Here is a 26,714-nt window from a genome sequence, read left to right as displayed (position 1 = left end):
CCCTTCTTAGAATGTTATATGGCTTGTTGAGCTATGTAATGTACATTGGCTGAGTTAGAAATCGAGGATTTGAGGCTGGGGAGAGGGAAAGAAATTGAGATGTGGCAGCAGTGTACTAGGTGCTTCACATCTGGAATTATCAACTCCATTATAAAGATGGGGAAGTTGCCTTGGAGAGTTGGAAACTCTATGCCTGTGAGACAGGTAGAAATTAAAACCATATCTTTCTAGCAGGCATGGTGGCTCACGCCTATAATTTCAGCTCTTTGGGAGGCCAAAGCAGGTGGATCACTTGAGGTCAGGAGTTCGAGACCAGCCTGGCCAACATGGTGAAACTCCGTCTCTACTAAAAATACAAAAATTAGCCGGGCATGATGGCGTTCACCTGTAGTCCCAGCTACTTAGGAGGGTGAGGCAGGAGAATTGCTTGAACCCAGGAAACAGAGGTTGCAGTGAGCCGAGATCACACCACTGCACTCCAGCCAGGGTGACAGAGTGAGACTCCGTCTCAAAAAAAGATTTTAAAAAGCCATATCTTACTGACTTCAGAGATTGTTCCCATGAATTGAGTAGAAACTTCTAGTATGAACAACAGATTGCAGAGAAGAATAGGGAGGAGCAGGCCAAGCATCTTTCTGAGGTTCCCTCTTCCCTCCTCAACCTGAGCTCGGGGACTCCTCAACCCTGAGCAGTCCCTGGGGACTCCAGAATTTGACTTTCTGATTTGCTTTCCAAGAAAATATAGGTCAGGATGGGCACAGTTGGCTCATGCCTGTAAACCTAGTACTTTGGGCGGCCAAGGCAGGAGGATTGCTTGAACCCAGGAGTTCGAGACTGGCCTGGGCAACATGGCAAAACCCCATCTCGACAAAAATACAAAAATTTGCAGAGTGTGGTGGTGCATGCCAGTAATCCCAGCTACTCAGGAGGCTGAGGTGGGAGGATCACTTGAACCCACGAGGTTGAAGCTGCATTGAGCTGTGATTGTGCTACTGCACTCCAGTCGAGACAACAGAGTGAGACCCTGTCTCAAAAATAAGAAAAAAAAAATTTGTAGGTCAGAATGACTGGGGTGTGATGGGCTTCTAGTTTCTCTAGCTGCATCACCTTTGAACCATCCAGAGTCCCAGTAAGCTGTGGGCCAGAGCATGGAGGAGAATCCTCAGAGACAGATCCCCTGCCCACATGTCTGGACCTTGCTCATGCCAGCAAAGGGCTGAATCCCTGTGTTTCAGGACTCAGGTTTGCTGAGTGTCATCACTGATCCCATCCACACCCCAGTCACTCTCTTCTGGCCCACTGACCGAGCCCTCCAAGCCCTGCCTGCTGAACAACAGGACTTCCTGTTCAACCAAGACAACAAGGACAAGCTGAAGGAGTATTTGAAGTTTCATGTGATACGAGATGCCAAGGTATTTAGTTTACATGCGGACATAAGTGCAAGAATGTCCCAGGGTGGTGATAAAATTCAGCACTGAGGCATTGTGGCCTAGGAACTGTGAGTGTGTCCCCGTCTCCACTGTGTGCAGGAAGCCACAGTATCCCCTGCCCCACTGTGTCCTCCTCTGACTGGCTGTGGTTGATTGGCTCCTGCAGTATACCACATTTGGTTCTGTTCCATGGGCTTGCCATTATTTATTTATTTTTTTACTTTAACCAATACCCAAGAGCATCATTCCTGTCTCTACTGCGGATCAGCCTTTCCTCCTTCCTAGTTCTCCTGCCAAAATAGCTGCTGACAACAGTTCTCAAGTTTTTCCAGATGGACTCTTTTTCATCCAGTTCCAAAATTTCTAGGCAAATGGCTGATTGATCCAGCCCTGAACTGATTAACTGTATTAGAGAAGCACGATCATATAGAAACTAGCATGATTATATAGGAACATGCATGATCACATAGGAACATACGTGATATAGGAATAAGCATGATATAGGAACAAGCACAATCATGTAGGAACAAGCATGATCATATAGGAGCATGCACTATCATGTAGGAGCAAGCACGATCATATGAGAGCAGCATGATCACATGGGGCAAGCACAATCATAGGAGCTGCATGATCATATGGGAGCATATGCACAGTCTTATAGGAACAAGCAAGATCATTTAGGAGCAAACATGATCATACAGGAGCAAGCACCATCATACAGGAACATGGCAGCCATCCTGAGTCCTCATCCAGGACTCATGTTTCTCTCTAGGACCAAGTCTGCCCAGTTCAAGAATGCCAAATGCCCCAACTTCAGTTCATCCACAGCATCTAGATTAGTTTCCCAAGGCTGCCGTCACACATGACCACAAGCTGGGCAGCTTAAACCGCAGAAATGTGTTCTTTGTAGTAAACAGTTCTGGAGGCGAGATGTCAGAGATGAAGAGCTGGCAAGGTTGTTCCTTCTGGAGGTTCTAAGGGAGAATTTGCTCCATGCTTCTGTCTCTGCCTCTGGTGGTTTCTGGAAATCCTTGGTGCTCCTGGGCTTGTAGTGAATCCCTCCAATCTCTGTTTCTACCAACACAGGACTGTCTCTCCCTGTGTGTTTCTGTGCCTTCACGTAGCATTTGCCTCTTCTTGCTTCTCATAAGAACACCATTCATATTAGATTAAGAGTCCACTCCACTCCAGGATTACCTCATCCTAACTAATTACATCTGCAATGACCTCATTTCCAAATAAGATCATATTCTGAGGAACTGGGCGTCAGGACTTCAACATAACTCTTTGAGGGGCACAGTGCCGCCCGTAACTGCATCCTATGTCACTTCCCAGCCTCATCCACTCTTTCTTTCATTGGCTTCATACACTAAGACTGCATCTTCAGAGACTCCCAAGCATAGATGGGGGATGGAAGGGTGATTGAAACCAGTCCAGCTGGTCAACTCTTTCCCTCCAGAAGGAGTTTCCAACCTCCCAGAGAGCCCCCAATTATTCTTCCCACTGGTTATACCTACGGTCATTGTAATGCTAAAGTTGTTATAACTCGTGGAAAAATTTGCATCTGAATTTGGTTTTTTGGTAAAGCTCCTTTGGGCAGTCCCTTCTTCAGCCCAAATTTGGGGCAGTCACGTGGCACCATTGCCCACACAGGTTTTAGCTGTGGATCTTCCCACATCCACTGCCTGGAAGACCCTGCAAGGTTCAGAGCTGAGTGTGAAGTGTGGAGCTGGCAGTGACATTGTGAGTATCATCATGAAGGGTGGTCAGGGAGGGGTTCACACATTCACAGCAAGGTATTCCCCAACCACTGCCCCTTCAAGGAGATGTTCATTTTTTTTTCCCTCCATTCATAGCAAGCTCATTCTTTTTCCTCACTACCTTCAGAGGTATTTTTCCTGAGAGTGCGTAAGTGGATGTGAAAAACCTGATAAATCCTGGCCAACCCAAGCCCTCTTAGCAGGTGGCAGGAAGCCTTTTACACTGTGGAGAGCAGCTTCCAGTTGATTTTGTTTTTTGTGTAGAGCATTTATTTTCCAATGTGAGATACTTTCCTGAAACAGGAAAGTATACAGTCATTCCTTTCTCTTCCTTCCCAGCCCCACCACTGTGACCACCTCGAACCCTTTCTTGGCAGTCAGAGCCAGCTCTGGGCTATGCCTACCTAGATCAGCCAACTGAGAGGTTTGCAGTTTTTACCTCCCCTGGCTAGTTCCCGAACAATTCTGCCTTCCTATAATTCCACATGATGAATGGGTCTAATAGGATTATTTCAACTGCATATCATGGAAAAGCCAAAATCCAGTGACTTAAATGTGTAAGGATGTATTCGCATTTATAAAAGAAATCTGGAGGTAGCCAATCCAGAGTTAGTATGATGGCTCAGTAGAGAAGCGCCTTCTGTCTTTCTGCTCTGCAGCACATGGTTCCAGCCTCTAAGGTCCAGCATGGTTGCTGGAGCTCCAGGCACCATGTCCACTTTCCAGGCAGTGGAAAGGAGGAAGGGCAAAAGGGATGCATGTCCCAATTGAGTTAATTCCCTTCAAGGAGGATTCCAACAAGTTCCACACAACATTCTATGTACATCTTATGACCAGTATCCTTTGGTGTTTGAATTAAAATTGCATTGAATTTATAACTGAATTTGAAGAGTATTCACATCTTTTTGTTCCAGCTTTTGGAACATTATCCCAGTGTACACGCTTGAGATTTGTCCTGTCTCCCTAGACCAAAATAGACAACTATCAGAGAAGGATAGTAAGAACGCCCTCTGCTTGTTCTGTGTGTTGATGCAGCTTTCAGAGCACTTTACAATGTATTATTTAGTCTGATCTGTATAACAACCCTGTATTAGAAATCATGTACTCTATTCATCCGGTGAAAAAAACAGTGAACCACAGAGAGGTTCAGTGACTTGCCTGTGGTCACATAGTACATGAGTGAATATGCAAGGCTTTAACCACAGTCTTCTGGTGTTCCTTCCACGGAGTCACACTACCTCCATCCCATCCATAGAGCTGGGAGTTACCTTGTTTTCCTCTCAAAAGCTTTCTTAAAGCATTTTGTGTGTTGGAAGAATAATGTATCCATCAACTTACTAGCTGGGTCACCTCAGGAAAGGAAGCCCTGAGATTGTTGCCAGCATTAAATTAAATAATGTCTCCAAAGCCCAGATGATTATGCCTGGTACATGTGAAAAAAGAAATTATCGTTACAAAGTTAAAGGCTATCACTTGTACACCCTGGAAGGAAAGCTGAACCAGGCACTTTGCTAGGTGCTGGCACTAAATAAGGAGAGTCAGTTACTACACACAGAGAGGGCACATCAGCGAAGTTCATCCCTAACCACAGCAAGGCCATCCTTGCTCCACCCTATCACCCACTGCTGACGTTTCTTCTTTGGTAGAGGAAGGGAGGCAGAGGGATCAAGGGGGCAGGCTCTGAGGCTGACTGCCTGGGTGCAAATGCCTGCACCACCATTCACTGGGCAAGTCATTTAACCTCTCACTGCCTTAGTTCCCTCATCTGTAAATGGGTACTAATAATAGTAGCTACATCCAACACAACCACCTTGGATTGTTGTAAGAATTAAAAGATTTGCACAGGTAAAGGACTTAGAACAGTATCTGGCACATAATACATGCTGGGTATTTGATAAATGGGGTTTTATTAAGTTCTTCCTGAGTCTTGCAGTTACTGGCCATGTTGCATGTCTGAGAAAGAAGAGATACATTAAAGAGATTACTATTTCTCTCTCTCTCTTTCTCTTTTTTTTTTTTTTTTTTTTTTTTTCCTTTCTCAGGGTGACCTCTTTCTGAATGGCCAAACCTGCAGAATTGTGCAGCGGGAGCTCTTGTTTGACCTGGGCGTGGCCTACGGCATTGACTGTCTGCTGATTAATCCCACCCTGGGGGGCCGCTGTGACACCTTTACTACTTTCGATGCCTCGGTCAGTCCTAAAAACAACAGTGTAGTAAGAGAACCTTAAGCCAAAGAATGGCCCTTGTGATCCAGTGTGGACCTTGTTATAAAACCATGTAGGGCCTGTCCTCAGCAAGACCAGGACCCAGAAGACCTGAGGGCCAAATGATGTAATTCTTCAGACTCAGAAGCAACAGGCATCTACTTCGCCCCACACAGCCTGGAATATTCTTGTTTATCCCTCCACCCACTCACCCACCCATTCATTCCCTTATCACTGAGAAAATAGTTCTTGGATACCAACCATGTGCCAACTGCCACTCGTTTTCAAACGCATCCATCTATTAAGTCACTCACTCATTCATTCAACAAACATTTGTTGAAAGTCTGCCAGATTACACCATATGAAATTGCCATATTTGACAGTCTGGAACCTATGAAAAGGCCAATTTCATATTGTCAGTCTAATATGATATGCCACCCACACCTCTCTTCACTTACCCGTTGATTCATGCATTTGACAACATTGATTGAACTTCTATCCCAGGCCCTGCACTGTGTGAGGCATTTTTACATTCACTCATTCATCCATCCAGCACCTTTACTGAGTACTCCCCTGGAGCCAGACATTGTGTTCAATGCTTAGCTTACCCCTACAATAATCCAATAAAAGGAATAGTTGTCATCCACTCTATTGTGTAGATTTAGAAACTGAGTCTCAAAGAGGTAAAGTGACGTTACATGGCAAAGTTTGTCACCAGTTGATATCTGTACCTGGCATCCCCTAGGGATTTCAATAATTATCCCCAATTTTTTGGATCCCAGTCAGCCGAAGTAGGAGATGAAACCAGTTGTCCTTTCTACCATAGGGGTCTTCTTAATTTCCAAGTTATATTCCACACATATTTTTCAGTTCATCATTTTTCCTCATCAATCCTCTGAAGATCAAATAGCAGCAAGAATTATTATCCCTATTTATTATTAAACTAAGGCTCAAATAGTATTAGTGATTGGCCAAAAGTATCCCATTTAACTTAAAATGGAACTAACACTTGCACCCGTATGTCCCACTGCTAATAGCATATGCCTGTAAGACACTGCCCTGGTCCAGCTCTGTATAACAGATTTTCCCTTCAGAGAACAAAACCACAGAGCTAATGCCCAAGACAGATCTTCAGAATTATCTATGGCAAAGTTAGTGTGTTTGTTTTGATATTCTTTGTTGTTGTTGTTTTCAGATAGGGTCTTGCTCTGTCATCCAGGCTGGAGTTCAGTGGCACAATCACAGCTCACTGCAGCCTTGAACTCTTGGGCTCGAGTGATCCCCTCAACTCAGCCTCCAAAGTTGCTGGGACTACAGGTTCATGTGCCACCATGCCTGGCTAATTTTTTTTTCTTTACAGACGGAGTCTTTCTTTGTTGCCTAGGCTGGTCTCAAACTCCTCGCCTCAAGCGATTCTCCTGCCTTGGCCTCCCAAAGTGCTAGGATTACAGGTGTCAGCCACCATGCCTGGCCTGTTTTCATATTCCTGATCATAGCCAGAGTCTTAATAAAAATTAAGCCCTTAATCCATCCAGGTATTAATCAGGAACATTTCCTTGTGTTTTCTGATATTTTTGATTTTCAAGTGTTTCTTTTCTTGCATACTAGGGGGAATGTGGGAGCTGTGTCAATACTCCCAGCTGCCCAAGGTGGAGTAAACCAAAGGTAATTAAGAATGCAGTGATAATGTTTGGAGAGCCATAGGTCTGTTTCATTGTGTGTGTGTGTGTGCATGCGCGCGCGTGTGTGTGCGTGCACTTATGTTGCATAAATGTAATTTATGTCATTCTTTCAACAACAAAACCAGTGGAGTAAGATAGATATTCTCAGCCCAGGCCACCTGTCAACCCATGTTCTAGGAACTGTCTAGAAAAGTCATCGGATGGTAGACCTAGAAGGACTTAGAAGATAATTATGATTATGAAAATAGCTGCATTTTGTTGGCTGCTGTCCATGTCCCAGGCTGTGTACTGGGCCTTTATATACTCATTGCTCTGTCCCTCTTTATAATACTCAAAGGAAGCTATTATTATCTACACTTTACTTATGAGAAAAATGGGTCTCAGAGAGGGTAAGCAATCAGCCCAAGGCCACACAGCTAGTAAGGAGCAAAGATAGGATGAAAGTCCAGAGAGCAATGGAGAGTAATTGTTAAGTCAATGAAATTTGGAGTCCACAGGTATGGGGTCAAATTCCATAATCTTTGACAAATCCTATGACCTGTCAGATTTGCCTCTGTAAAATGGAGCTAATAATGGACTCTGTGCAGCTATTAGGAAAAGTAAATTTTAAAAATATGGGTATACTTAAGTGTCTGGCACATAGTAAGTGCTCATTAAATGCTGTTTTGTATTACTTATTCCAAAGTCAAGCTCTTCCTAGTCTACTAGTAAAACCTATAACAAAAATATCTCTACAAAACAAAATCTAACTCATACCCTCCCTGCCTACAATTTGGGAGCCTTGCCCCACACCCACCCCTTCCATGACAGGAAGCTACCTCCTTCCCACTCCCTCCCCAGGCAACCATGCCACTTGTAGAGCACTCTACGGATCTGAAAGTTCTTCCCCTTGAGACTGGGGAGAAATCTTCCCACAGACCCTAGATCTACTCCCTCCCTCATCCGCATGTTTCTGCCATTGGCCTGTTGACTCCCATAGGAAAAATACTGCCTTAGAAAAAAAGTTGGCTCACATTGGAAGTCCCATTTTTCATTTGAGCAGTACCTAGGGTCCTCCACGAGGGCACAGACTAGAGCCCCAGAGCCCTAGTCCCTGCGGTGGTAAGTGAAGGGATGGTCCACTCTCTTCCCTTAGGGTGAGAAGCAGAAGTGTCTCTACAACCTGCCCTTCAAGAGGAACCTGGAAGGCTGCCGGGAGCGGTGCAGCCTGGTGATACAGATCCCCAGGTGCTGCAAGGGCTACTTCGGGCGAGACTGTCAGGGTGAGGGTGCCTCTTCCCGCCTCGCGACTCTAAAAGTGGTAATAGGCTCCTGCTCATTGTCCAGTCTTTGAACGTACCAAAATTATAGGGAGATGGGGGAAACACTGCCAGTGATGACTCCCAGGCCCCAAAACTCTGAAGGGTTGTGTGTCATTCCTTTTACTTTGTTTGGCATATTTTTTTTAATCAAGTTGAGATCCTACTGTGCATATATTGTAATTGTGTGTCGGCTTTTTTCCTTGATATTAGAGTGCAGACATTTCTGATGGTGCTAAAGACACTATATCTCATTTTTGATGCTGTACAACATGATATCCATGATATTGATAAGCATGTTTAAATGCATTTGATATGATTCTCCCTTGGCAGGTGATGTACTGACACAGTACGTATGGGCCATAATTTCCCGAGCCCACCCCTGTCCCTTGTAGAGGATGTATAGCATTGGCTCCCTCTGTTACCTCATCAGGAAAGGGCTCCTTGCCAAAGCATATTTGGGCCCATTCTGGAACCCCCGTGTTAACTTCTAGCCAACAATACATCAACAGCTGCAGCATCACAAATGCCTCAAAAGCACTTATCTGCCACATGTTGTTCTAAGTAGGCACATTTGTTGAGTTTTATTGAATGCTTTTTCCCCATACATATCAAAACATTTAATCTGGGCAACAACCCCTAGGGAGTAGGTTCTGTTGTTGTCTTCCCCTCCCCACTGACTTTTTTTGAGAGGGGGTCTCACTCTGTTACCGAAGCTGGAGTATAGTGGCAGGACCACAGCTCACTACAGTCTCAACCTTCTGGGCTCAAGCGATCCTCCCACCTCAGCCTGTCAAGTAGCTGGGACTACAGGCACCAGACTCAGCTAATTTTTTTGTATTTTTTGTAGAGCCGGGGTTTCACCATGTTGCCCAGGCTGGTCTCGAACTCCTGAGCTCAAGCAATCCATCCACCTCGGCCTCCCAAAGTGCTGGAATTACAGGTGTGAGCCGCTGTGCCTGGCCTGTTGTCCCCATTTTGTAAATGAGAAAACAGAGGCACAGAGAGGATAAGAAGTAAACCGAAGGTCCTGCTTTTCTGTCTCTGGCAGCCATGATTTTTACTAGCATGCGTACTCCATGCATCATAATGTCATTGAGAATACTCTGGGTTGAGAACCCCCGTGACCACCCAGCTCCACCCTCCATCACTAAAGTGTGGACCATTCATGAAAATCAGTATCATTCTAATATTCGTTCAGGGCTTTATCTTTTCAGACTGTTCTCAGTTATAATGCCTCATTTGATCTTCACAATAACAATGTGGTATAGGTCAAGCAGACACTATATCATTATTATTATCATCATCATTTAGAGCTAAGAAAACAAAAGCTCAGAGCAAGTTCATTACTCAGCCCGGATATCCTCAAATCCAATGCACAAATCCCCAAATACAGTGCATGGTTCAGTGTATCACCCTGCCAAGACAGAATCACATCAGATACCATAAAGTTCATGTCCCATAGGCCAGTGACTTGCCCTAAATATCCACTGACACTGGGGGCCATGTTCCCTCCGGGCTAACAGAGGTCAGATGCCGCAGCACATTTACAAAGGCGCTGAGCTGCTCTGGCTTTGGGAGACTGTTGAGTCACCGCTGTTTCATCTCTTCCAGCCTGCCCTGGAGGACCAGATGCCCCGTGTAATAACCGGGGTGTCTGCCTTGATCAGTACTCAGCCACCGGAGAGTGTAAATGCAACACCGGCTTCAACGGGACGGCTTGTGAGATGTGCTGGCCGGGGAGATTCGGGCCTGATTGTCTGCGTATGTGGCACCGCTTCCCTGTGCTAGAGCTTGTTTTTTAACTGTGTGCTCCCTGTCCTTGTCCATGCCATCTGCCTGACCTGGAGGCATCCTTCTTGTCCTTTCTCCCAGCCACACCCCTCCCATCTGCCTGCCCTATGTGCTTATTTCCTCCTTGGATGTATTCCCAGTTTCCACTGAAAAAGCTTTGCCTCTAGAAGTGAAACTTGTCCCCAGCAGCCACCAAGGCACGATGTGGCTGAATAATGTTCATTCAATCATTCAACCAACGTGGATTTACTGAGTCCTTACTAATATTGAATGCCGACATTGATTAAGTGCCTACTATGTGCCAGCCACATATGTTTTACAATTCAATCCACTTAACCGCCCTTTGAGATAGGTACTGTTATTATCTGTAATTAGCAGATAAAGAAACCAAGGTACAAAGCGCTTAATAGATTTGTTCAAGAGCCAGCAATTTTTTTTTTCTTTCCTTTTTTGAGTTTTGCTCTTGTTGCCCAGGCTGGAGTGCAATGGTGTGATCTCAGCTCACTACAACCTCTGCCTCCCAGGTTCAAGCGATTCTCCTGCCTCAGCTTCCTGAGTAGCTGGGATTACAGGCATGTGCCACCACACCTGGCTAATTTTGTATTTTTGGTAGAGATGGAGTTTCTCCATGTTGGTCAGGCTAGTCTCAGACTCCCGACCTCAGGTGATCCACCCACCTCAGCCTCCCAGCAGTGCTGGGATTATAGGTATGAGCCACCGCACCTGGCCGAATATTTCTAATGTCTAGGGATTTGTGGTTTAGGGGCTGACAGGGACAAAATTCCAGCTCTCAAAAGGCTTACAGAAACAAAGTTTTCTAAAACATCATTATGAAGGATAAAAGCAAAGAAGCAGGTAGAAAGGTGAAGGATGAAAGGAGACATTGTTTTAGAAGACACCTCACGTAGGGAATATTTGAGTAGAGACCTAACAGACACAAGGGGGCCAGGTATGAGATATGAAGAGCAGGCCAATCAAACTTTCAGCAGTGCAGGAAAGACTCCATGACTCCACTGGCCAGTATGGTAGCCACTAGCCACATGTGGCTATCAAGCACGCAAAACGTGTGGCTGAGGAACCAAATGTTTAATTAAATTTAAATGGCTACGTGTAACTAGTGGACAGTGCAGACCAGAGGAACAGCTTTCCTCAAGGTGAGATGAGCAAGTGCAAAGGCCCTGGGGCAGGAGCCAGCTTGGTGTGCACAGAACAGCAAGAAAACCAGGGTGGCTGAGTGGAGTGGGCACAGAGGAGGAAGAGAAGAAGAGAATGCAATCTGAAGGTCACCAGGGGCCAGATCTTCTTGGCCAATGAAAAATCTTTAGCTCTGTGTGTGACAGGAGGCCAGCGAGGTGTTGGGAACAGAGGGGTGTTGTGAAGAGATTAGAAGGGATGGCTCTGGGGAGGGTATCTGTAGGAGAACAGGCACAGAAGCAGGGCCCCTTGGAGAAAATGATGCAACAATCTCGGCCAGCGCTAATGGTGACTTGTGCTAGCACGGTAGTGCTGGAGGTGGTGAGAAGTGGTGGAATCGAGATATATTATTTAATGTTACTTTTTTGCCGGGGACAAAATCTCACTCTATCACCCAGGCTGAAATACAGTGGTGGGATTATGGCTCACTGCAGCCTCAACCTCCTGGGCTCAAGCAATCCTCCCACCTCAGCCTTCTGAGTAGTTAGGACTACAGGCATGTGCCACCATACCCAACTAATTTTTTATTTTTTAAATTTTTTGTAGAGATTGTGTCTCCCTATATTCCCCAGGCTGGTCTGAAACTCCTGACCTCAAGCAGTCCTCCTGCTTCAGCCTTCCAAAGCACTGGGATTATAGGCATGATCCACTGCACCTGGCTAGAATTTTACTTTTTTATTTTTTTTATTTTTTTTAAAGACAGAGTCTCACTCTGTTACCCAGGCTGGTGTACAGTGGTGTGATCACAGCTTACTGTAACCTCAACATCTTGGGTTCAAGCAGTCCTCCCATCTCAGCCTCCCAAGTAGCTAGGACTAAAGGCATGTACCACGACACCGGGCTAATTTTTGTTTGTGTTGCTTTTTTGTAGATACGGGGTTGCACCACGTTGCCCAGGCTGGTCTTGAACTTCCGGCCTGAAGCAATCCTCCCACCTCAGCCTCCCAAAGTGCTGGGATTACAGGCATGAGCCACCACACCCAGCCAGAATTTTACTTTTAAATAGATTTCTCCATCAGGAAGATGGAGATGAGATGATCTCCCTAAATGTTCATTGCATATCACCTGGCACTCACTACTATGATTTTAACATTCATCTCATTTATAATTCCACGTTCAACAGCTGGGCCCTCTGAGACTGTAAGCAGCATAAGAACAGGGACCTTCTCTACTATATTTTTCCCTGTAACCTTATCGCTTAGCAGTGCCTGGCCTGTGACAGTCCTTGAATAAGTTATTTTTTAGATGTTTCAATGAATGAATGAATGACTATGACGTAAGCATGATTCCTCCCACAACTAAAAATGCACAGCCAGCCAGCGGGCATGGAGCTGGTGGATTGGGTCTTAACCCCTGATGACTGATCATATCCTAATTTGTTTACAGCCTGTGGCTGCTCGGACCACGGACAGTGCGATGATGGCATCACGGGCTCTGGACAGTGCCTCTGTGAAACGGGGTGGACAGGCCCCTCGTGTGACACTCAGGCAGGTCTGTCATGGGAGTGGTCAGCTGCTGGCAGCCCAGGGCTGCAGTGGACACTGCCAAGAGCATACAAGTGATGTTGGGAGTCTGAGTGACATCTGAAAAAAGTGACAAAGCAGGTCCACGTGGTAAAAGATGATTCGCATCTGTAGCCCTGGACCTCAGGAGGATGGAGACTTGCTGTAAAACTAGATGAAAAGATTGAACTCAAACCTATGAAACCAGCACGGCATCCTATATGATCATAGGACTCACCTCAAGCACAGAATCCCAGGTTCAGGCAAGGAATGTGCCTCGTCCTGGTGGGTTTGGGGCCCAGATGGGTACTGACACAGAAGCACAGTGGTTTCATGGAAATCACTTTGAAGGCCCAAGACCAGGGTCTGACCCCTGGTTCTGCTACTTACTAGATGAATGGCCTTAGATAACCGCACTCGCTGAGCCTTGACTTGCTTATCCTTCAAAAGAACTCCATGCTACACATTCTGCAGCGAAAGGATTGCTGGGACGGTCAGCAAGCATGGTTTTGAAGTTCCCAGTGTATGCAGATGCTCAAAACAAGCAGCTGCCATTATCACGCTCACCATTATAATCATTGTCATAGCTCGATCCGTACTAAGTGGTCAGTATTCTGAAGTCTCCCTTTATACCGGAAGCCCTGTGTTCTGGTAGATCTGAAATGGGCTCGTTGAGTTATCCATGTGAATGACTGTCATTTAATCCTCCCTTGGGGTCAGAGGGCATGGCGAGACCCTGTCTGTGGGCTTTAGCAGCCAGAAGTTTGGTGGGTTGCAGCAGTATGGCTAACTTGATTTCCTCCTGCTCCCTGTTCCTCCTGCCTTCTCCCCTAAGCACCACATGGCCTCCTGCTGCCGACATGCACTGCAGCCCTAGCCAATACCAAAGCTCCAGACTTCTCCCTAGCTCAGTGGTACCCTCAGAAGGCCGTGGAATTTCTCCTCCAATTTAACCATCTCCATCTGGAACCCTCTAATCTTAGGACCAGAGAGCTAATCTGCCAAGTTCATTCCTTGGCAGATGTTTTGTGGTATAAAGTTTTAGTTGATAGCTCCTAAAGAACATTTTTTCTCATATAAATCTCAATGACATTGCAGAGATCATGTCTTACTATAAAAGAGTGATTCTAGAATCCCAGAATCTCCACGACTAGAAAAGGCCTTAGCAAACCACCCCATTTTCCTGCTGTACAGGGGCACTTATGAACACAGTGGTCATCTAGAATGAGTCTTGGGAAGTCTCCTTAGATGGGTGTTAACTCTTCACACCATGGATGCAGAATGAAAGTGGCCCCTTTCTTTGCAGTTTTGCCTGCAGTGTGTACGCCTCCTTGTTCTCCTCATGCCACCTGTAAGGAGAACAACACGTGTGAGTGTAACCTGGATTATGAAGGTGATGGAATCACATGCACAGGTAAGCCACCTTTGTGCACAGGTGAAATAGCAGCATGGTGTGGGAAAGGAGCAGGACTGGCTCACAGTGCCTGGGCTTCATCCTAGCACTCCTTCCTGTCTGGGCCACTTCAGCAGCACCTACCCTCTCCATGAATCAGTTTCTTTAATGGATGTGCTCATGCTTGATCTGCTCACCCTCTAGGTCAGAGTTTCAAAATTGTTTTGCAAACTGGAATGCACTTTACTTTAGATTTTTTTTTTTTTTTTGAGATGGACTTTCACTCCTGTCACCCAGGCTGGAGTGCAGTGGTGCAATCTTGGCTCACTGCAACCTCTGCCTTCCAGGTTCAAGTGATTCTCGTGCCTCAGCCTCCCAAGTAGCTGAGATTACAGGCATGCGCCACCATGCCCGGCTAACTTTAGAGTATTTTTCTAACTCTACAAGTAATCCAGCCTTCAAAAAAATCAGAAAATACACAACACTTTTTTTTTAAGTTAAACCTAAACATACTCTCACCACTAGGTGAGAATCACTGTGAACATTGCAGTATCCATCTGTAGTAGTTAGGATATAGGTTCAGCCATACAGAGACCTAAACGAACGGCCGCATAAATAAGGTAGATGTTTCCTATTGTCTCATATAACAGGTTGGAGGTATCCAGGGCTAACACAGTTTCACTCTGAAAGGTCATTTGGGGGCCTGAACTCATTTTATCTTGTGGCTCTGCCATCATTCACTCACCTCACCTGAGGTGGCCAATACCATAAGCCCAGCCTGGACAGCAAGATGGAAGGAGAGGAAGGAGGCAAACCTCCTTCCCTTTAAGAATGCAAACTAGGAATTGTTAAAATCACATCTGCTCCCATCCCATTGGCTGGAATCTCATCATAGGTCATGCCTAGCTACAAGGGAACCTGGGTAATGTAGTCTTTTATTGGGCAACCATGAGCCCACCTGAGAATCTATTATTATAGAAAAAAAGAGACTAGGCCGGGCTCAGTGGTTCATGCCTGTAATCCCAGCACTTTGGGAGGCCGAGGTGGGCAGATCACTTGAGGTCAGGAGTTTGAAACCAGCCTGGCCAACATGGTGAAACCCCGTCTCTACTAAAACTACAAAAATTAGCCGGGTATGGGGGCAGGTGCCTGTAATCCCTGCTACTTGGGAGGCTGAGGCAGGAGAATCACTTGAACCCAGGAGGCGGAGGTTGCAGTGAGCTGAGATCAGGCCACTCTACTGTAGCCTGGGCAACAGAACAAGACTGTCTCAAAAAAAGAAGCAGCAGCAGCAGAAGAAGAAAACAGAGACTAGGTATTGAGGGAAAATTAGCAGTCTCAGTCACATGTACTTTCTAATATTTTTTGTGGATAAATATTCACATAGAGATATATACTTTCTTTACGAAAATTAGATCTTGCTATACCTGTTCTTTATTCAGCTACAAGGCATTCCAGAAGTGAGTCAGCATTCAACAAGGGCAACAAAGACCTAGATTCTCTTTTCCCACCCTCCCATCCTTAGAACGAGGCTTCTTGTCCTTGTATTTATTCTTCCAGGGTCTCAAGTGGCTGTATAAGTACAGATGGCTTTTCAGCTACTCCTGAGGCTGGAGCTAATCTATTGTTGGGTCGATATTTGGGGGATCATGGAAACAAAAGTTCTAAGAGGTAGCACAGTGAGGAAAGCATGGACTTTGGAGCCAAACCAACTTGGGTTTAAATCTTCAGCTGGGCCACATTCTAGCTGTTTTACCTTTGTCAGATCAGTTAAGCTGAGTCTCAGTTTGTTCATCTATAGAATGGGGATAACAATGTCTATCTCATAGGCTGCTCAATATTGCACTAACTCTACACCACACACACACACGCACGCACACACACACACACACACTGTCCTAACATGAAAAATCCAAATTTATTCTGAAAACTAATACCAAAGTCAAGCCTGGAGGTATATGACAAAGGGAGCAGAAGTGGACAGATGTCCTCAGGCTTCATCTACGAGGGTGTCACAAAAATATTCATGTTGCAGAGGCCAGCATAGAGGCCACAGGGCATGGGGAGAGAAGGCACGAACACGTAGGGGCCCATTTACCCACCCAGCACCACTAGTGCTGTGGTGACCCATGCCCTGACCTGAAGCCCTGGTTCCACAGAAGGTGGTAAGTTGAGCCCTCTCTCCTCTGCTCTTGCAGTCGTGGATTTCTGCAAACAGGACAACGGGGGCTGTGCAAAGGTGGCCAGATGCTCCCAGAAGGGCACGAAGGTCTCCTGCAGCTGCCAAAAGGGATACAAAGGGGACGGGCTCAGCTGCACAGAGATAGACCCCTGTGCAGACGGCCTTAATGGAGGGTGTCACGAGCATGCCACCTGTAAGATGACAGGCCCGGTGAGTCGCTCTTTCCCAGGGAAATTTGGGAGCAGCCCCTTGGGCTTCCCTCCTCCTTGCCTTTCCACCTCCTGTTGTACTCTGCTTATCTCCTGGAGTCTTCCTAAACATTTTTTCTAGCACAGTCTGTTTGTTGTTAAAAGTCATTGGGCTAAATGCAAGGTGGTCCCCTAGGTAGAAAAAGGGTGTCCATGGAAAAGCTGGTGAAATTCTTAAGTGTATTGCTTAGTTAACAGTAATGTATCAACATTAATTTCTTAGCTCTGATGAATGTACTATAGTTATGTTGGACGTCAGGGGAAACCAGGTGGAGAGTCTAGGAGAGTTCTCTCTTAGCCACCCTTCTATCCATCTAAAACTATTCTAAATAAAAGGCTTATTAAAAACAAACAGCTGGTAAGATGTGGCAGGACAAGTGCAGAAAAGATGATGCAAGATAATGTCCGTTGCTGGTTACAAATGTGGTTCTAGAGTCAGACTGCCTTTGCGTCTTACCTCCTGGACTGACAAGCTGTGTGACCTGGAGGTGGCTAATTACTCTCTGGGCCCCAGTTTTCTCATTTGTAAAGTGGGCCTCATAATAATGCAGACATCATAGAGTTGTTGTGGGGATTAAAGGAGATCATTCATTGATTCAACCAGTGGTCATTATGCATCTGCTATATGCTCTTGCAGGTCCCAGGGTTATAACAAAAAGACAGAGTCCCTGCTTTCCCGGAGCTCATGCACAAGTAGAGAGTGGGGGCAATGCACGGTACAGAAACAAATGCACGGAATTTTTTCAGAGAACACGAGGAGCCCTGTGAAGAACATAAATCAGGCCAATGTGATAGAAGAGAATGGAAAAGCTACTTATGTGGGGTGGTCAGGGAGGCTATCTCTGAGGAAACCACATTTGAACTGAGATGTAAAGGATGAGGTTTCATCATAAGCCTGGATAAAAGCAGGACGTAGCAGTTATTCCCACTGGACAGGAGAGGCATGTTCTCTTGGTCCATCTGAACACCTCCTAGGCTGGACGTTGGTCCCATGGGCACTTGGGCATCCTGGGGTCTTAGAGAAGGAACTTTTTCATCTCTTCCCACTCTCCCTCCACAGGGCAAGCACAAGTGTGAGTGTAAAAGTCACTATGTGGGAGATGGGCTGAACTGTGAGCCGGAGCAGCTGCCCATTGACCGCTGCTTACAGGACAACGGGCAGTGCCATGCGGATGCCAAATGTGTCGACCTCCATTTCCAGGGTCAGTGTGACCAAACCACCCTTCTCTTCAGGTGTGGGGAAGGGACCCTCAAGGGAAAGAAGAAAAACAAAACAGGCCAAGCATGGTGGCTCAAGCCTGTAATTCCAACACTTTGGGAGGCCGAGGCAGATGGATCACTTGAGGTCAGGAGTTCAAGACCAGCCCGGCCAACATGACGAAACCCCATCTCTACTAAAAACACAGAAAATTAACTGGGTGTGGTGGCGTGCACCTGTAATCCCAGCTACTTGGGAGACTGAGGAGAGTGAAAAGCCACACAAGTGCAGAGGCGTGGGCAATAGGACATCTTGAAACCCAGTGGAGGAGGCCAGAAAGGACCCACAAATGTAGTCCCTAGCCAAGGCAGAGGGACTTCAGTGGTTCAGAAAGTGACTCAGGGCACTGTGCTTTACAGCTGATCAGTATGTACTGGATCTCTCCAGGGTTGGGTTGGTTTGACAGATGTGGACTCTGGTGGAGACTTCCTGGAGGCTTGAATTGGGCTAAACATAGAGGAGCTGGTAAGGCATTTCTGCTGGCAGGGACAGCATGGCCAGGAGAGAACGATCAAGTGGTGCTGGGTGAAAGCAGCTGGGGAGGGAAGGTGATGAGAGGTTTGAAAGCTTGGTTGGGGATAGTCTATGGTCTAGGTACAGGGGCCCTTCCAAGCAGAAAGATTTTATGGACAGTTGCTACTTAGGATGGGGACAAAAATTCAGTTGGGACCAGCTGATTTGGAATTTATTTGCCTCTGGGACTGTGAAGTCAAGAAGAGCTTGGTTTTTTTTCTTTAGGACAGAATTCATTCAGCCAGTCCCGCCTGTTCCCAAAGCCCACTTCCAGGTGGAAATCTACCCAGCTCATAGAGTGTGGTCCAGCTTCTCCCACGGGCTTTTCTCTTCTGTTTTCTTATGAATGCCAAGAAAATATTGGCAGTGATACTGTGACTGTGCATCACGTTGGACCTCCCTTCTGTTGAAGCTGTGTGGTTACTATTAGCTTGGGAAAATGCCTCAGCTTTCCCTGTAGGCACAGTTACAGAACCATCCCACGTTCAGGAGGAAGCGCTGCCCTCACACGGTTCACAGGAGGGCAAACTGCCTTCACGATTGGCAACCGATTTGATAATGCATGCAGCAGACAGCCTTAAAGTAACTCATACTGAGACCTGTTGGTTCTGTTTCCAGGACCCCATCCTATAGAAATAATCTGAGAATGGAATAAAGATAAGCATACCCATCCCAACATTATTTAACATCACAGAAAATTAGAAATAATATATATATCTAATAGGAAATGATGATAAAATATATTGATATACATCTACTCAAATCATTGTATTTTGTTGTCTCAATAAAGAGACAAGGAACACTTTTCCATACTTCTCCAAGCTGTTAAATTGGTGTTTGCATTTCAGATATGGCCAAGATCATTTGACTTATGCATTGTGCTGTTGAAATATGTTCAAACAAGAAAAACTTAGTCTTCTTTGGTGAAGAAAGTATCCTTTTGTGGCATTATACAATGAACTTGACAATATAAAAATGTGACTTGCTCCTTGAACTATTGCTGGTCTCTGCACTGAATTGTTTGGTTAGGAAAGATATCAGCTATGAACCAATGATAAAAATCTTCCAGTATCTTAGGGGGAAATGAATTTTTAAAACTTTTTAAAAAGGCACAGCAGGGGTCAGAAAACACAGAGCCCTGGGCAGAAACTCACTTTAATGTGTTTTTTTATAGCTGTAAATGTCACAAACATTTTTTCAATTATAAGTATGGGGAGGAGGAGAAAATCATGTTACCAGAGAAATTTTATAATATTAGGATATAATTATGATTTAATGTTAAGTTTTAAAAGATTTATGAAAACTATGTCAGCAGTATGCTACCACATTTATAGCATATATAACATGAATCAATAGGAAAGAAGATTGAAAGAATGTCAAATTATATCAAATTAAAAATTTACCAAAAAATAAAGTAAAATTCTAGAAGGAAATATACCAAAATTTTAGCCATGGAGTCATGATTATTTCTGGAGAATAGAATTGTAGGTGGTTTTTGCTTATTTTTTTACTTTTCTATATTGCCCTAATTTCTACAATGAATATATGCTAGTTTTATAGTTAGAAAAGAAAGACATATTTTAAATGATGTACTTCAACATAACTTGAAGGGGAAATGGCTTCTGGAGACACCTGGGGTATAGCTGGCCTTCGTTTTGAAAGTCCTTCCGAGTCCATTGTTGGAAACACTGCCAACCTGGTGGGTTGACCTGGGTAATTCCTCTTCTTCCTCATCCAGATACCACTGTTGGGGTGTTCCATCTACGCTCCCCGCTGGGCCAGTATAAGCTGACCTTTGACAAAGCCAAAGAGGCCTGTGCCAATGAAGCTGCGACCATGGCAACCTACAACCAGCTCTCCTATGCCCAGAAGGTGGGTCCTCAGTTGGGATATTCTGTGCAGACAGAGTCTGCAGGGGTGGAAGTGCAGCCCCTTCTTAAGATGGGGGAGACTTGAGCTATTGCCTTCAAGCAAGGGAGTGCTGGTAGCTCCTGGAACAATGCTAACAGTCACCATGTCCATTTATTGGGCATCTATTGCATCTATTATGTGTCAGGGACTGTGCAGGGTGCTTCGTTGATATTATTGTCCATCCTTACAACGTCTCTGGAGGCAGGGCAGGTGTTACTATTCCCATTTTACAGATAGGGAAACTGAGGCTTAGTAAGTTTAAGTACAGTGCCTGATGTCACCCAGCCAAGAGGTGGCAGATCCAATATCCAAGTGTAGACCTGACTCCTAAAAGTCTATTTCAACTATGACATTCAACTGCCAAGGCAGAGGCAGAGACTGGAAGTGCATACCTCACAGCCGGAAACCAGAAAGACAGCAATACCCGGAAGCCTCGGGTGGACCTCCCCGAACCCACAAAACAGTGGAGTTTCCCTGGAATAGCTGGAGCTCTCTGTGGCTGGAGGGACTGTGAAAAGAATAAATAGAGACTGCACAAGCTTTCAGACACAGCAGGAAGGAAACGGAACTCTTTGATCAGGTGCTGCTCTCTTAACCTCTCAAACTAAAAGTCCTACCCATTTGGAAAAGCTAGCAGGTTGGAGCTCCAGGCTGGTGGTTTGTCACTGGGAGCAGAGTAGATGAATGCCTAGTAGGTATGATTTTAAAGCCCCTTCTCCAGCCTCCATCACTAACAAACCTCTACTTTTTCAGACCTGGTATTTCTTTACCAACGAATAAAACCTTTGATGCCAGGACCCAGACTCATGGAGAGTCTGAATCTCTGCTCTCCTGCTTGCTGGTCACATGACCTTGATCAAGCCACTAAAATCTCTGACTTACCTGGCATGTTTGTGGAAGGACTAAATGTAATATGGCACACAGTAGGAACTCAATTTTTAAGATTATTAAGAGATCTGGAATAGTAGACCACCTGGGTTTGAATGCCAGTTCTGCCATTTGCCAGTTCTGCCATTTGCCAGTTGTGTGACTTTGAGCAAGTTACTTCTCTTTTTTTTGGGGGGCGGGGAATGGAGTCTTGCTCTCTCGCCCAGGCTGGAGTGCTGTGGCGCGATCTCGGCTCACTGCAACCTCCTCCTCTTGGGTTCACGCCATTCTCCTGCCTCAGCCTCCCTAGTAGCTGGGACTAGAGGTGCCCCCCACCATGCCTGGCTAATTTTTTGTATTTTTAGTAGAGATGGGGGGTTTCACCATGTTAGCCAGGATGGTCTCAATCTCCTCATGATCCACCCACCTTGGCCTCCCAAAGTGCTGGGATTACAGGCATGAGCCACCACGCCCGGCCTGTTACTTCTCTTTACGTCAATTTTCCCAGTTGTATAAGGATTTTAAAAGTTCCCACCTCATAGGGTTGATTGAGAGTTCAAGGTGTTGACACATGAAAAGCTCTTGCAAGAGAACCTGATCCCAGATAAGCTCTCAATAAGTCTTATGATGATGGTGGTGACGATGACAATGGTGGTGGTAATGGGGAGGGTGACAATAATTATAATAATGATGATGAGAGTGATGATGATATTATGATGAAGAATTAGAGTTCTAGGCCAAGCATGGTGACTCACGCCTGTAATACCAGCACTTTGGGAGCCAGAGGCAGGCGGATCACTTGAGGTCAGGAGTTTGAGACCAGCCTGATCAAGATGGAGAAACCCCATCTCTACAAAAATTAGCTGCACATGGTGGTGCACACCTGTAATCCCAGCTACCCAGGAGGTTGAGACGGGAGAATTGCTTAAACCTGGGAAGTGGAGGTTGCAATGAGCCAAGATCATGCCACTGCCCTTTAACCTAGGTGACAGAGTGAGACTCCGCCTCAAAAAAAAAAAAAAAAATAGAGTTCTACTAGTCAGAGTTCTATCAACCCATTAGCAGAAAAACTTGCACCTAGTATAAATGGATGACAGCAAATTCTTTCTCAAGAGCAGAAAGAAATGAGTATGAAAGACCTGGGCACCTACAAGAGAGGACACTTTTGTTCACCCAGGGGCTCAATCAATCAATCAACATCTAATGACCACCTACTGTGTGCCAGGCACAGAGGTGCAATAGGCAAAATGAGACTTTATGGGTTTTACGGTCTAACAGGGGAATCAGACATTAACCAAATGATGCCACAAGACATGGAATTGCAGCTGACCCATGGCCATGTCTGTATCCCTGCAGGCCAAGTACCACCTGTGCTCAGCAGGCTGGCTGGAGAGCGGGCGGGTTGCCTACCCCACAGCCTTCGCGTCCCAGAACTGTGGCTCTGGTGTGGTTGGGATAGTGGACTATGGACCTAGACCCAACAAGAGTGAAATGTGGGATGTCTTCTGCTATCGGATGAAAGGTAACTGCCCCAGCTACACTTCAGGTTCCAGGCCATGCAGCTGCTGAGCAATCCTCAGCCTGGCCAGTCACTCCCCAAATGGGAGCAGTGCAGGCCTGGCCCCTGCCTTACTTGTGTGGGACCCTGTGTGCCTCTGCCCTCCAGATGTGAATTGCACCTGCAAGGTGGGCTATGTGGGAGATGGCTTCTCGTGCAGCGGAAACCTGCTGCAGGTCCTGATGTCCTTCCCCTCACTCACAAACTTCCTGACGGTATGTACCATGTCTGCTTGGTTTGCCTCAGGCAGGGAGGGGTTCCCTCAAAGCAGGTATTAGAGGGGTGAGGCCTTAAGAAGCTGAAGGCCACAGTCATGGTTAAGAGCATGGGCGCTGGACCACCTTGCCTGAATCTAAAGCCTAGTTTTGCCACTCACTTGTAAAACCTTAAAAGAAGTTACTTTCCTCTCTGGGACTCAGTTTCCTCATCTATAAAACAGAGATGGTAGTAGCATCAACTATGTAGGGTCATTGTGATCATTAAATGAGTTAATAGTTGTGAAGCATTTAGATCTGTGGTCTGTACATGGAAAATTCTATGTTCATGTGAGCTGGTATTATTATCTCTGTTTGTATCTGGAATAGTTTAAGAGCATGATCTACACAAATGAGACCCTCTTAATCTTCTTCATGAATGTAGTTAGGTAAGCCTGCCTGGTGATCACCCAATGAGCCAAATTAACATGGAGTCAATTTGCATCTTGCACTGCACTTAAAGTCACGTCAATATTCTACAAGTCATATCCAGCGAAGAGAAAGCCCCAACTGGAGAAAGGTTTGGTGCTGACTGATCAAAGAACTGACCTAACAGTAATAATGACAACAACAATAACAACAGTTAACATTTCTTGAGCATTTATTTTGTACGGGGCACTGAACTGAGCCCTTTACGAGGACATTTCATTCAAGCCATAGAATATAAGTTCCATAAGGGAAAGGATTTTCTTTGCCTTGACCACCATTGTCTCCCCAACCCCTCAGATAGTAACTGGCACCTGACAGGTGCTCCATAAATACTTGTTAGAAGGACTAAACCCTCATGCAACTGTACAAGCCACTTCTATATCCACGTTTTAGATGAAGAAACTGAGGCTTAGCAAGGCCAAGGACACAGCCTAACTCATCAGAGCTGGGCTCAATCTCAGACTGCCTGGTTCCAACCCCATGCTTTAGAGTGCGAAACAAGGACAGCCTGGGCTACTGTTCCCAGTAGAATCTACAGTCAGTGACCGCAGGAGGAAAGGGCAGTGAGCATGAGTATAGGACTTGTAGGATCCATGGGGAAGTTAGACCAAGGACAACAAAATGGAGTCTTTGTCCACAGACCAAAGGTATCCATCTCACTGGTCTAAAAATCAGGACCACTATTAAATACTAGAGATGAACACCCAAACTAATCTTTCTGCTGTGTGGGAGCCTGGCTTGCAACAGCATTTCAAAGAAAAGACGGTGTCAGAACAAATTTGTTTTCAGCAAATTACCTACTTTCTCTGGGCCTCAGTAGCCCAGAAGGAGAAAAAAATAAAATAAAATAAATATATATATTTAAAAATATATATTAAAGTGTGTATATATATATATATGTTGTTTTTTTTTTTCTTAAGAGACAGAGTCTTGTTGTGTTGTCCAGCCTGGAGTACAGTGGCACGGTCCTGGCTCACAGCAGCCTCAACCTCCTGGGCTCAAGGGCTCCTCCCACCCCAGCCTCCCGAGCAGCTGGGACTATAGGCACACACCACTATATCGGCTAAATTTTTTTTTAAAAAAGCTTTTAAAGCTTTTTGTAGAGATGGAGTCTCACTTTGTTACCCAAGCTGGTCTCAAAATCCTGTGCTCAAGCTGTTCTCTCACCTCAGCCTCCCAAAATGCTGGGATTATAGGCGTGAGCCACTACACCCAGCCTGCTCAGTGAATATTTAGCACTTACCACGTGCCTGAGATGTATCAGTGAACAAGCAAACAAACAATAAATGGAACAAACACGTCAATAGTATTGAGTGCTAGAAGGTGATAGATCCAGATCCTATGGAAAAAATAGAACAGGGCTGGGGGGCACCCCAGGGTCCCCCTTCTGTTGGAAGTGATGAGGGAAGGCTTTGGGGAGAAAGTGGCAAAGTGTAAACGGGGGAGAGGGAGTGAGCCACGCAGACTTGGGGGAAGAACATTCCAGGCAGAAGGAACGGTTGAGCAAAGGATGAGCGGCAGGAGCGTGCCAGGCCAGTCTGAGGAAGAGCAGGGAGGCTGGAACAGAGTGAGTGAGAGAGGCTGGAAGAGAGTGAGCGAGAGAGGACAGCTAGGCCCGGCGTCAGAGAAGCAACAGCAGCCTCATGCTTTGGGCCTCGTGAGCCCTTATGAGGACTTGGACTGCTCCTGAGTGAAGTGGGGGCCACTACAGGATTTTGAGGAGACTCGAGATTTGATGCACCTTTCAAAGGGCTGCTCAGGCAGCCACGTGGAGGATCGGCTGTGACGTGGCTGTGTCTTAAACCATAGGATTCACTGAGGAAAGGAAAAGTCCTCAAACTCTCATGATGCAGGCAGAAGACACAGCAAAGGAGCAGCAGGCTGAGTTTGCAGACACATGAATATTTCCAAATGGGTGATGCCCTGGGACCTTCTCCAGCCACCCTGGTCCCTGCACACCAGGGCTGGCCCCTCTGATGACTTCCTTCTTCTCCCCAGGAAGTGCTGGCCTATTCCAACAGCTCAGCTCGAGGCCGTGCATTTCTAGAACACCTGACTGACCTGTCCATCCGTGGCACCCTCTTTGTGCCACAGAACAGTGGGCTGGGGGAGAATGAGGTGAGTTGAGTCCCTGGTGCCTTAGCTTTAGACTAGCATGTTATCTATCACCACAACAATGCTGGGTCACAAATTATCTGAAAACTCAGTGGCTACACATTTATTTAGCTCACACATCTGCAGATCAGTGGCCACTCCCTTGGTCTTGGCACACTTGGGTCTGAGACCAGCCGTCAGCTTCTCTAGCTGGGCCGTCAATGACTCTGCTCCATGGGACTCTCATCGTCCAGCAGGCTAGCCCAGGCGAGTCTCAGGGCAGTGGCAAGGAGTGAGAGAGGTGAGAGTAGGCCCTGTCCCGACAGTGCTTCTCAAGCCTCTGTTTGATCACGTTTGCTAATGTGCCCCTGGCCTGATAGGTCACAGGACAGAGGCCAAAGTCAGTATGGGGGGCAAAGGGCCAGGGCTGCATGGAGTGGGGAAGAACCAGGGCCACTGATGCAATCTGTGTTCCACGCCAACCTTCACATCACGGCACACAGAGGATTGGCAGTATTTATTCAGTTCATGCACAGGTGGCTCCCCCAAGGCTCCAACAGTCCCACCAGCCAACTGAGGGCTGAGAAGAGTAATGCCTCTGCCTACCTCAAGACCCTTTCTTCCTAGAACACTGCTGGAAAGCTCTGCTCTAGACAATACAAATGACATTCAATCCCACATCCTAGCTATAGGTGGCCTCTGGCAGAGCCCAAACAACCAGAAGTCTGAGATCTCCACATGGAGGCAGGAAAACTTAGGCCATGAGAAGCGATTTTCTTCATCATCCCCATCATTAAAAAGACAAAACATTGACCTTTGAAGAGCATTCTGTGTTTCTTTTTTTTTCTCAGACCCTGTCTGGGCGGGACATCGAGCACCACCTCGCCAATGTTAGCATGTTTTTCTACAATGACCTTGTCAATGGCACCACCCTGCAAACAAGGCTGGGGAGCAAGCTGCTCGTCACCGCCAGCCACGACCCACTCCAACCGGTATGAAGTCTTCTGGGCTTCTTGGGAGAACTGGAGATAATGTATGCAAAGTTCGTGGCATACAGTAGGTGCTTAATAGGTGGCAACTATTATGTGAACATAAACTCTAAACCTGCAGATAGGGGACGGTGTTAACTGCCTACCACAGCAT

The 26,714-nt window shown here is 46.1% G+C and overlaps 1 protein-coding gene across 2 annotated transcripts in view; it reads left to right on the top strand.

The window, feature by feature from the left end:
• STAB2 (stabilin 2) overlaps nucleotides 1-26,714 on the top strand; it is a 168,906-nt gene that overhangs the window by 134,858 nt on the left and 7,334 nt on the right. The window contains exons 51-65 of one of the 2 annotated variants that reach the window (XM_033220865.1): nucleotides 1,236-1,412; nucleotides 3,084-3,173; nucleotides 5,233-5,379; nucleotides 7,003-7,059; nucleotides 8,212-8,338; nucleotides 9,989-10,138; nucleotides 12,749-12,853; nucleotides 14,171-14,278; nucleotides 16,456-16,649; nucleotides 17,748-17,889; nucleotides 20,197-20,330; nucleotides 22,593-22,758; nucleotides 22,903-23,009; nucleotides 25,476-25,595; nucleotides 26,423-26,563. In XM_033220865.1, coding sequence (XP_033076756.1) covers nucleotides 1,236-1,412; nucleotides 3,084-3,173; nucleotides 5,233-5,379; nucleotides 7,003-7,059; nucleotides 8,212-8,338; nucleotides 9,989-10,138; nucleotides 12,749-12,853; nucleotides 14,171-14,278; nucleotides 16,456-16,649; nucleotides 17,748-17,889; nucleotides 20,197-20,330; nucleotides 22,593-22,758; nucleotides 22,903-23,009; nucleotides 25,476-25,595; nucleotides 26,423-26,563 — 1,965 coding nt within the window. Of the gene's footprint in view, nucleotides 1-1,235; nucleotides 1,413-3,083; nucleotides 3,174-5,232; nucleotides 5,380-7,002; nucleotides 7,060-8,211; nucleotides 8,339-9,988; nucleotides 10,139-12,748; nucleotides 12,854-14,170; nucleotides 14,279-16,455; nucleotides 16,650-17,747; nucleotides 17,890-19,306; nucleotides 20,331-22,592; nucleotides 22,759-22,902; nucleotides 23,010-25,475; nucleotides 25,596-26,422; nucleotides 26,564-26,714 lie in introns of those variants that run through there. The other variant, XM_033220866.1, reaches the window with a different exon arrangement.

The sequence above is a fragment of the Trachypithecus francoisi genome, unplaced genomic scaffold (genome assembly GCF_009764315.1).
Source record: "Trachypithecus francoisi isolate TF-2019V2 unplaced genomic scaffold, Tfra_2.0 Lachesis_group11, whole genome shotgun sequence".
In the NCBI taxonomy this organism is placed as follows: Eukaryota; Metazoa; Chordata; class Mammalia; order Primates; family Cercopithecidae; genus Trachypithecus; species Trachypithecus francoisi.
Note: the sequence above shows the minus strand (reverse complement) of the source record. Positions and strands in the feature narration are given on the sequence as shown.